An 11,710-nucleotide genomic window follows, 5' to 3' on the forward strand; every position below is an offset into this window, starting at 1 on the left:
AAAAGAGGAGCCATGTTCATACATAACTTCAAGCTATAGATGTCAGTAAGGCAACAATGAACCATGGCTTATTTTCACAAACCATGGTGAAAGAACAACAGATAAGGCCCCTGTGCTAAGCTATGTTTTATTAGCATGACATGCTAACCAGGTCAAAGGGGTGCTAAGGTCCAAAAAAGGCCATCAGTCCACCCCTGCTGCCAATGCAATGCATCCACTAATAAATAAGTAGCCACACAGTCTCCACATCAAAACCTCTAATGAAGAAAAGTTCACCAAACAATCTGCAGCATCAAGATGTTATTCCTAACATTTAGTCAAAATCCTCTTTCTTGTAATTTGGACATGCTGGTTTTGAGCCTACTCTCTGGAGATAGACAGCCCTTCAAATATTTGTATATGACTCTCATATCACATTATTCTACTGACTGAAATTTTCAACCAACAGGTATCCAACTTTCTGTTTGGAGCTGGATGGGGCTAGAACACAAAAGCCAGTGCGTAGGCAGATCCAGGGAATGGAATGGTGAACAGAAGAGTACATCCACCTGGCAGCTGTTGCTGTTTAATTTGTAGTTTTAAATTTTCTGTACTGGTTTGCATGGCTCATGTTATTTTAAGTTGTACTTTTTGTCTCTTACTCCTCTGCGAGCTGTTCTAGGAACATAAATCCATGTTGAAGGTGCAGGATATAAATTATGTAAAAGGGTGTGTGTGCAAGATCATTGGTTTATTTCACTGGTGGCCCCGAAACCTCATTGCTTTCCATGACCTATTATTTGCCCAGAGCAAATAATCTGGGTTTTTTGCCCCCAGGAGTGCTTTTCATTAAAGTAAAACAAAATGCGCTCCCACATTCAATACATAAACATATAAACATTTGGTTCAGAGGGCACTCGATTATGTCTATGTGGACTACTGTACAAGAAAGCCAACAGCCTCATCAACTCATTGAAGTGAACATCTTTGGTACCCTAATACAATGTTTACTGTTTCGGTGCACCACCACTCCCTCCCACAGCAGGCTGATTAATAATTATGCACTCTGAAAGTAGATAGGCCCTTAAGGAAATGAAGCCAGTATACCTCAGTAGACCAAGAGTTGGGCCTGGAATTAAGCGATCTGGGCTCAAAGCCTCCCTTAGCCATACAGTTCAGTGGGTGACCTTAGGCCAATTATTGTTCGACAGTGGAACGGTTTCCCTCTCCCGAGGTTGTGGTCTCTCCCTCCTTGGAGATTTTTAAGCAGAGGTTGGATTGCCATCTGTCATGGATGCTTTAGCTGAGATTCCAGCATTGCAGGGGGTTGGACTAGATGACTCTCAGGATCCCTTCCAACTCTCATGATTCTGTGATCATACCTCAGCGCGACATTGATTTTCAACTGGTGGGCCTAGACCCACTACTGATTTGCAGCCTAATGTGGGTAACAAAAGCAATGCTATCACAACGAAAATATATGGGTTTTAAACACTAATCAGTTGGTTCCCCAAATCTGTGTTTGGGTAAAGGTAGGCACTGGGTCTGAAAAGGAGTCCTAAGTTACAAGAGGCTTGAGCTGCAAATGCTATGCAAATCATCTTGGAGGAAGGGCTGTATACGGATGAGATAAATAAATAATGTAAAAAATCATAACCATAATTATATGCTGTTTAGGGAAGACAATTACGGATTGTGCATTTCAAGCCATAAAATGAAAGCGGGCGGGCAAGAGAAAGAGACTACTTATCTCTAGGCACATACGAAGCTGGCAAAAAAAAAAAAAAATTGACTGACAGGCTTAATTAGATCTTAATGTAATGTGCAGATAGTCGTTAGCAAGCGTTTTTCTCAAGGAGAATGAAAAGACAAAAAAAAAAGGCAGCAGGCACTTTATTAACTTACTTTGGGGTCTGCGCACTTGAACTTTAACCTTTCCACCATATCTAGCATGGCCACCTTCAGGTCCACATGTTCTCTGTTCTGAAAGACAAAGAGGGCAACGGTCATGACTCTTTTCAACTCTACAAACGCAACAAGGATTTCCACAAGACAGCTTGGAGGGGGGAAAGGAGGGGGAGCACCAATCTTTCAGCACTTTCTACTAGCTAAGTTGCTATGAGCCCCTGAATACATTCACTCATTCTTCTGGGACCGAGGTTAAGCAAGCAGAGGTCTCCACGAAGAAGAAATGTCTCTGCCAAGAGCACTGGGAAAACTATTGGAATGAAAATTAAATGCAATTGCACAGGCCAAATCATTCACTGCTTGTGTCACATGGCTCAGCTTCAAGCAGGCTCAAATCCTGTTAGATGCTCAGCATTTTTCACCTCTCACCGAAGTCAAGAAGGCAGCCATCTGCAAGGGGTGACTCAGTACCCTTCAGCGTAAAGGCCGTGCTGAGAATATGCTAGGCAATGGTGACCTGGCTCCATGTTTCATTTATTTTCTGTAATTGGTATTGGCCGCCCGATAATTTAATCCTGCACTTCCGTGCTTCCAATTGTAAGATGGAGCAGACGGAAAGAACTAATTAAGGAAGTAATCAAGAGTTCACACTTCAAGAAAGGCACAAAGCACAAAGCACTTGTAGAATCCCGGGAATATTTGTTACTTTTGCTTGAACTATCCTCTCTCCAAAACTAAATTGCAGCTCATAGCTAAGGGATGGGGGAGGCCCCAGTGGTGAAACAAGCAATTCAGAGAGGCACACTTGGACTATTTAGTATTTTTCTGTCCTTCCTAACATGACTTATGGTTTAGATTGCCTTTTTCTGATTGCCTGAAAAGAGATTTTGAATTTTATCCTCAGTATTTGTCAACCAAAACTTAAAGATCCAGCATTAGCTCCTGAAAGATATTTTGGACTTTTCAGTGTCTATATAAGGATGTCATGCTAAAACAATGTTTTATCATGATGGAACAAGATTAGGGTTGCCTTCCCTCGTTTCCTCTTCAATACAGCTGAGGAGCTGTTCAGAAGCTTTCACTTCCATTTTCGATTAGTCACACCCTGCCGCGTTGTCTGACTCTGGCAAGCTGCAGTTAGTTTTAACGCTGGTTTGCTGAAACAAGCCAGCTTCAAACCATGACTTACAAAGCTGGCTTGTTTCCACTAATCACATTTAGATTAATCAGAGTTTAGGGTTTGGGCCTAACAGTAAACCAAGGGTGAGGAAGCTCTTCAAGCCTAAGGGCTGCCTTCCCTCATATGCAACATTCTGGAGACCATGTGCTAGTGGCTGAGAGGCAAAAGTGGGCAGGGCTTGAAGCAAAATAGACTGGAGCAATGGATGTGACTCTTAACTTTGTGCAGAAGGTTACACTCCAGCCAGCGTTTGAATTTAGCCAGGCGCAAGGTGCATTTTGCACCTATTGGCCACCTGACACCAAGTGAAGTTGCCAGGGCGCCAGGATGGCACCTGACGTTTCCACCATCTGGAGGTGCATTCCTGGGGGGCATTTAATCTTTCACACACTAATATGTCCCATCCTGAAGAATTCCATCTGCTATATTTTATCTGCACAATCATAATGAATTATAGGAACCAAAATGCATTGAAAAATATGACTTTTGAGCTATCTGGCCCCAAAATAAATAGAGGTCCCGGGCCCTAAGGAAGTCAGACTATCCTCCACCAGGGCCAGGGCCTTTTCAGTGATGGCTCCAACTTGGTGAAATGCTCTGTCCCATGAGACTGGGGCCCTTCAGGATTTAACCTCCTTCTGTCGGGCCTGTAAAACAGAGCTGTTCCGCCTGACCTTTAATTTGAATTCAGCCTGATATTTTATTTCCCTTCTCTTCCCTCCCCCTCCCTTTTTATGAAGATCACACGCTCTGAGACCCCACAGCTAATTCTCCCCTGGCCTCCTTGCTGGCCCAAGTAGGACCAATTCAGCCAGCTAGCCCGGGGGATTATCTAACTGATTTTCGATTTTTGAATTTTATTGTTATTCATGTTTTTATACTGTATTTTATGCCGTTTTTATAATTAAATGTCTAAAAGTGTTTTAAATTTGCTGTTAGCCGCCCTGAGCCCGGTTTTTGAAACGGGAAGGGCAGGGTATAAATAAAAATTTATTATTATTGTTATTATTATTATTAAAATGGCAACTAGATATGGCGACTGTAACCCTGGTTTAAGGAGCCAGTCGGCACCTAGCTAATAGATCTGAGTTTCTAACACTGACTCCAGCCACACAAAAGCCAGAGGTTCTGCAGACACAAACAGCCCACCTCTATCTTCCATCCAGGCAAACAAGAGGTGTTATCACAGTCCAAGGGCACTTCCAGCCAGGCAAAAGCACTCTCAAAGAGTGTGGACCAGTGCTGGTGAAGGGCTGTGGTTTCAAAAGAGTCTCAAGGGCTGGGCAGAGAGGCCTGGAGGACCACATTCAGACTTGTAGGCCTGAGGTTCCCCACCCCTGCTTTAGGCTGCTGTAAACCAAAATCAGAAGCAAAAGCTTTTGAACTCCTCATCAGTTACACCAGGGAGAAAAAGGGGAGCATGCAGACATTCCAGAAGATAGGCTTCTTCCATTCATGAGAAACCATGGTTTGTGATGTCCAAACCCACTAAAAATAGGACACTTTTGCAAATTGTTATTCTTGGGCCTAGATAGTCACCAGGTTTGAATTCTGGCAGCTTTCCAATTCGACTACATCACGGTAAGCACTTCATCCAAGACAAACGGTCACCAAAACAATGATCTATTTATACTGGGCTGCTCCCAATGAAACACACTTTCTGTAGTTATACACAATTTGCATACACTTCCTCAGCATTTTCCAACAATAATGAAGACAATCACTCCCACATCCATGTCCCCTGAAGGCTTCGAAAAACTAGCTGCCTGTGACTGTGAGGCAATACTTAAATATTCTCCTATGTATGGCTAACTCATGCATCGTAGCCAGTAAAAATGAAATCGGCTCCATATGTCCAACATTTGGAAAGATCCAAGTCTAAACATTTGGTTGTGCAGGCTTACATGTTCAGGTGTTTTAGAAAAATTAAATTCAATAATCTTACATCATTTCTGGCCCAAAAGAGCACCTTGGAAAGAAAGGTTGTACAAACCAAAACCAACTGTAAGGATTAAATGAGAGCTGCTCTAGGATATAGTCTAGGTGCATGTGCCAAGTCATTCTTGGTTCAAAACCTACCTTAGTCATGGTAGCCTGAGGCTAATAAATATTTTCTTAATAGGCTCCTCATCTGCCATACCAGAACAATATTGACTTGGCTTACAGGGTTGTTATAAGGGTTACTGAAATAATGTCTGTCAAACACTTCAAACATTGCCCCCCTTCCACAGCAAAGAATAAGGAGGAGGAGGAGGAGAAACAAAGTTAATGAAATAAGAAGTTCAAACTTGCAAGGGAACTTGATTGTGATGACCTCAATATTACACAAGAGAAACTTCATTAGCTCAGTCAGTAGAGCATTAGACTCTTAATCTCAAAATTGTGCGTTTGATCCCTTTGTTGAGGAAAAGATTACTGCATTTCAGGGAGTTAGACTAGATGCCTCTTGTGGTCCCTTCCAAGTCTATGATTCTTTTCTACCTTATCCAACCCTTTATTCACTTAACACTGAATCTGCTTGCGTAATCAGGAGGGCAATTCAAGATTGAGCTATACTTAGAGTGAGGACTATGGCAATGTCACATGACCATATGAGCATACAACATATATATCCAGATTAGGCAGAGTTATATGTCAGTAGGTTTCCCATGTGCCTGCAAATATGAGAATCTCTTGTCTAAATAACATGCAAAACTTGTCCCCAGCCAGCCTTGCAGAACTACTGTTCCACTTCCAGTTTATTATTGTCTGAACATCACAACATGTTGCATACAGCACTCAGACATGATACTCTGATTTGCATACTTGTGGAAGGTAGCCCATGTCTTCTAAATGTTGCATGATAAGCACCTCTTAAGAGGCAGCAGAACAGAAATAAGATGGTGGAATGAACTGTGCCACTTCAGACTGCAGGTAGAGAATCACAATTTAAAAAAAATGTTCCTATGCATAAAATAACTCCCAAATAGAAATCAGTTGAAACACAGAAAAATTCTTCTTGATAGTTTACTACATAAAGGGATATGTCTTACCAACCCACTGATGAATTAAAAATCATCATCATCATAATCTCCCTACATACAATGTTAAGTACATTTCATTCCACCACTTCTTTCCAATTTACGCACAAAGTGTCTCTCCAGGAGCCAATTTATACAGAAGAAGCAAAAGGGCATTTCTTGTGAAAATTTCCAATGCATCCTGGGTCACATTTAAATCCACTTACTACACACAGTGGCCTATTTTCATATAACATCATCATATCAGTGGCCTAAGCCACAGATCTCTGGTGTGACCATGAATGAGGTGGGAAACAAACAGCAAAACTAACTTTGCATTACAAGTAAGCCAGCACTCATGGCTTGCTCCTCTTCAAGCAAACAAAAGAAAATTTGTTTGTGGTAACCCATAGTTTGTGTGGAACTGTGGCTTACTCTTATGTGCACAAACAGGGCCACTGCCAATACACGAATTGTTACTTGCAGCATGACAGTGAGAAGTGCAATGCAATTGCCCACATGGTCAACTACAAAGTCCTCCTCTTATTTATCAGCCACAAAGGGTGCTGAGGAATGGTTTGCATATTACTTTCCCCTTCAGTTTCCATATAAGGAAAAGGAGAAGAAATGGCCAAAGCTGCAAAGCTTTGAAAAAATGATCGCAGGAGACCTTCCTTACACACCAAACTGGCAATGCTTCTTAAAACTTGTTCATCAGTTTTGTGTGTTTTACAAGTATCAATCCAACCAATCCTCTAGACGCCCACTTTTCCCACAGTCTTCCTGAATATATTGAGGGAAATGAAGTATTTCACCCAGAAAAAAACAAAAGGGGGTTTTTGTTGTTGTTTTTTAAATAACTGAAAGCACAGTATTCTGTGGGCACACAGTAAAGATGCTGGAAGTTAAAATAAGTCCCGCATCCCCACCCCCATCTATATGCACTGAGTCCTTTTAAAAGCATACAAAGAACAAGCAGAGTCTGTTTCTCACTGGAAGTTGCAAGCCTGCAGAATACCTCCTCCTCCCCCAAATCTATTTTGGCAGCTGGAAAAGTTAACACCATCATTGAAACACCTCCTACAGTTCTGCAAACAGCTACTTTTTTCTAGGGATCGCCCAAAAACAAACTGCTTATGTTTGAGAGAAAGCCTAAAATTAGACATATCAGCTGTTCTTTGGTTTGCATGGAATATTCTGTAACAGCAGACTATGGCAATGTTGGCCTCTCAGACTCTGTTTCCTGCCTGCACAAGAGGAAATAGACATTCAGCAAGAGAATGGGTAGCCCCTGAAAGCTACATACTACACCAGGGTCAGCAAACTGTTTCAGCAGGGGGCCAGTCCACTGTCCCTCACACCTTGTGGCAGGCTGGACTATATTTGGGGGGGAATGAATGAATTCCTATGCCCCACAAATAACCCAGAGATGCATTTTAAATAAAAGGACACATTCTTCTCATGTAAAAACACGCTGATTCCTGGACCATCCGTGGGCCGGATTTAGAAGGCGATTGGGCCGGATCTGGCCCCCGGGCCTTAGTTTGCCTACCCATGTACTACACAGTCAATAGCAAGCCGTTTCTATTCAGTAAAGAATAGGTCAGATGTTGCCAACAAGCCAGGATAAGGAAGTGATGTGTTAAAATTGGCTTATAATCCTGTTGTTTAGAAACCATTGACTACAGTTCCCAGTTTGCATGTAAAAGGAAGCGATGGTTAAGTCCAGCTTCTTGATTTGTTTCCCTGCTCGTAGGAGGGAGCTGCATATGAGCACATAGCATATGTGCACAAGGTTCCTATGGTGGTGTACACTTAGCAGATGCCAAGATAACAATAGCTAGTGAGAACTATTGCCTTCACACCCTGTTCGAAGGCAACAGGATAATCACTGCAGGAAATGGGACACTAGGATAAATGTACCGCAGGGCTCTTATGTTCTTATTCCCAAATACCAAATGTATTTGGCAAAAACAAGGGGCAGGGATTGCAGTAGCAACATACATGGTTGTCAGGCAGCAAGCAAGTTCCAAACACAGTGAAAGCAACAGCAAGGGATACATTTTAATCCAGATTTCCAGTGGTGACAGCTGCATAAAGCCAATTCTGAAACCACCTTCCCCGCCCCCTAAATTGACATGCCTTTCTCAGCTGCTTGATGGGCAGGAAATCAACATGTGTACCTCTCCTGAGATAGTATTCAGTTATAGGATGAGCTGCTCCCATTGAATTTTTCCTGTCATAGCAATGTGAAATGCAGACAGACTCTTTCAGGAAGGATGGTAACCTTAGCAGAAGTATACCGCTTCCACCTGGCTCTATAGGCATGGTTCTTTACAACAAAGTTAACCCAAATTCCTTCCTCAAGGAGATTCCCTCCAACTTCTTCCACTACATGTTGTTGTTGTTGTTGTTGTTGTTTAGTCGTTTAGTCGTGTCCGACTCTTCGTGACCCCATGGACTAGAGCATGCCAGGCACTCCTGTCTTCCACTGCCTCCCGCAGTTTGGTCACTACATACTTCTGGTCAACTCTTCAGAGCTACTTTCTAATAACTAAGGATTAAACTCAACAGTGCTCAACTCAAGGCCTATATTGTTTCAGTTTTTTGTACACCGCTTGGAGATTTCCCCCCCATATATTAAGTGGTATAGAAATTAAATAATCACTCAATCCCTGCAGGACATGATCCTCAGGGCTCCCACTTTGCCATCAATGGTCTTGTTGAGGAGAACCATTGCAATCATAAAGTCTGCTTACTGCAGGGAGCGAAAGGCAATTAACCAATTAACTGTAGTTCTTTCTGACCATAGCGCCACAGAAAATATGCATTCAACAACCTTCTGGTAAACAGAAAGTCGCTAACAAGGCGTCTGAACGCACTTTCTGCTTGATCGGCTGGGGAAAGCACTTTTAGAGCCTATTTCTTAAAAGGAGAAACGGGCCATCAGAGACTTCCTTGCCCCGCCTCCACTTCTGCCACATCCCTTTCCGCTGGCCCCCGTCCTTCCTCTGCAGCTGGACCAAAGCTCCCGTGACTCTCCGAAGCGGCAGGGGAAGGGTGCACAAGCCACAGCACGCAGTCAGAGGGGTGGGACTGGTGAATTCTGCTACCCAGAAGAACGAACACCCGATAAACCTTTCCAGCGCCCAAGCTTCCCAGTGCGCTTATGAACGCGCCTTCCGAAGTGGTCCCCGCCCACAGCCCTTTAACAAGTGCGCTTTCCGGGGTGCCATGCTGCCAGCATCCAAACCAAAGGAGAGCCGCTGGCTTTCGGGCACCACGCACTCCTAGCCCACCTAGCGCCTGCTCAGGATCCTTACCCGGACGGCTTCGTAGGCGTCGTTGAGCGTGATGATCTCGTGCTGCTGGTGGGAGCCCGAGACGGCGCACAGCACGCAGATGATCTTCTCGTGCTCCTTGCAGTACAAGCTGAGGTCTTCGCCGTGCTCCTCGCACTTCCTGCGCTCCGCCTTGCGCTCCCCTTCTGCGACCACCCGCTCCGGCTCCGCGGCCTCCCTGCCCGCCGGCTCCGCAGCGGCCACGCCAGCCGTCCGGTGGGCGCCGTACTTGCGGCTGTGCTCCTGGGCGTGAGGCCCGCAGAAGGAGAAGCCGCAGTCCTCGCAGGCCTGCACGGCCCTCTGCGCCTCGTCGGGCTCGCACACGTCGCAGGTGCCATCTTGCAGGCAGTCCTCGCCGCTCGCTCTCCTCTCGGAAGCCATCGCTGGCCGAGGGCAGGAAAGGCCCTTCGCTGGCCGACGCTGGAAGGGAGCAAGTGGGCGGGGAAGAGCAGGGCGCCCGGGCCGCCTCGTCGCCTGCAAAGCGGAGCTCGCTCACCTCCCGCGACAACTGTCCAGCCTTGGAGACTTGGAGCTCTGCGCTGCTGTTTTGCTTTCGTTTGCAAAAGCCACCTTTCTTTCGGATCCCTGTTTCCTGCCAGCTTCTTAGCAACTTTGGGCCAAGATCTAACACACATACACACCCAAAACAAAATCCCTCCCAGTGCACGCTTTTATCTTAAGGGCACCCCCTTGGTTCCGCCCCACCCCCCGCTTTATTCCGTAGCAAGCGCGCTAATTTCGCTTCTGGAGCGCAGGGCCCGAGTGAGTGTGCTTGTGCATGCGCGTGTTTAACTTCCTGAGTCACTTAAAGCGGCGATGCTTTTGCTCCTCTGCTCTTGAGGGGCTGCGCGGCGCGCATCGCGAGCGCGGCCAAGCCATGGTGGTTTGAAAAGGGATTTCCTCATATGGGATTCATTAAGGCCTCTTTTTTATATAAAAAAGGAAAAGAAAAAAAAGAGATTTCCTCTTGTGGTGAGGAGGAGGGAAATGCGCGCGCGTTTCTGTACCCGGTTGAAAAGCCAGGCGTATTCATTGGGAGCGGAGCCTCAAGCAGCCTAATAACCGGTCTGGCAATAATCAGCAGAAGCTCTTTGAAGTCGAGAGAATGTTTTCTTTTTCCCACTATTGTACTAAGAGGAGATAAAGGAAAGAAGCAAATTGGCTGGTTCTCTTTCTTGGCTTCAGGGTGCTTTGAAAACTAGGATTTGCCATTCCAATAAGGAAGTTTTTCTTTTTCTTTTCTTTTTAATGCAGATTTGTTTAAGCCTCAGTTTGCAGCAAGTACTATAGCACAAATGTTTCTGATCAGGCTGTCCGCCTGGCCCCCAAGCCTGTGTTCCAGAGGACGAAGGAGATGAACCGTGGCAGAAAAGGTGGAGGAAAGGGTTAACTGGCCAGCCATTCCCACAACTCCTTCTGTCACTGAGTTCAGTGAGTTACTTCCAAGTAGCAGAGTAAGGGCTAGTGTGTAAGTCCTATTGCCCAGTTACCAGAGCTGTACCCACTGAACTCAGGAGATCAGCCATTGCCAACCAGTTGTTCTGGATTACAACACCCATCACCGGCTGCACTTGCAGAGGCTGATGGGAGTCGTGGTCCGAAACATTTGGAGGTGGTCAGATTTGCAAAGGCTGCAATAGATAATAATACTTCTGTATTATTATTATAATATTATAATACTTCTGTATGTTTGCGTGGGCTAAATATATATATATTGATAAATAAGGGCTCTAAATGTTTACATTGTTGATTTGTTGCCTCAAGCAGCAAGTGTGTTTCAAAGAGGTAGTTTATAGCAGAAAAGTTGTGTTTTGGTCAACCTTTCAGCCCCTCTATAGCTAGAAAGTTAATTTCAGTGGCAAACCCAGCATTATATGATCTGAGATCATAACATTTCCGTTTATGGTAGCCAGGAATGGGTTCAGCGCTGACTGAATTTAGTTTGGCTCATAATTAAACGCCCAAACAGTTTGCAAAATTGCTACAGCAACTCTGCTCTGCTTCAGATTACTTGAACATGAAAACATCCCATGGCGATTGCTGGTGCGTGACTTGCCCTGATGTTACAGCGGAGCCAATAGCATCAGGAAATCAAACAAAACTCAGGAAAAACACCTTGGCATCTGCACAGTGCCTCGTATGTCATGAAGCAGATTTGCCAGTCAGAGGTGTGCCAAAATTGCACCTGCTGGAAATGCACAAGTATCAAAGATACTTGGGCAGTTGTTTAATTTGCCACTTATTATGAAATCTATGTTTGTGCCTCTTCAACCATTGCATTTTGGGGGGTATACTCCTTCCAG

The 11,710-nt window shown here is 44.7% G+C and overlaps 1 protein-coding gene across 1 annotated transcript in view; it reads right to left on the reverse strand.

The window, feature by feature from the left end:
- Positions 1 to 11,056, reverse strand: part of TRIM44 (tripartite motif containing 44) — an 82,905-nt gene extending 71,849 nt beyond the window's left edge. Inside the window, exons 1-2 of the mRNA XM_080984144.1 lie at positions 9,390 to 11,056; positions 1,885 to 1,962 (exon numbers count right to left, since the gene is read on the reverse strand). Of these exons, the coding sequence (XP_080840270.1) occupies positions 1,885 to 1,962; positions 9,390 to 9,788 (477 nt within the window). The 5' untranslated portion in view covers positions 9,789 to 11,056. The remainder of the gene's footprint in view (positions 1 to 1,884; positions 1,963 to 9,389) is intronic.
- Between the last annotated feature and the right edge of the window lie 654 nt (positions 11,057 to 11,710).

Source organism: Podarcis pityusensis (genome assembly GCF_964106645.2).
Source record: "Podarcis pityusensis genome assembly, chromosome: 1".
NCBI lineage: Eukaryota > Metazoa > Chordata > Lepidosauria > Squamata > Lacertidae > Podarcis > Podarcis pityusensis.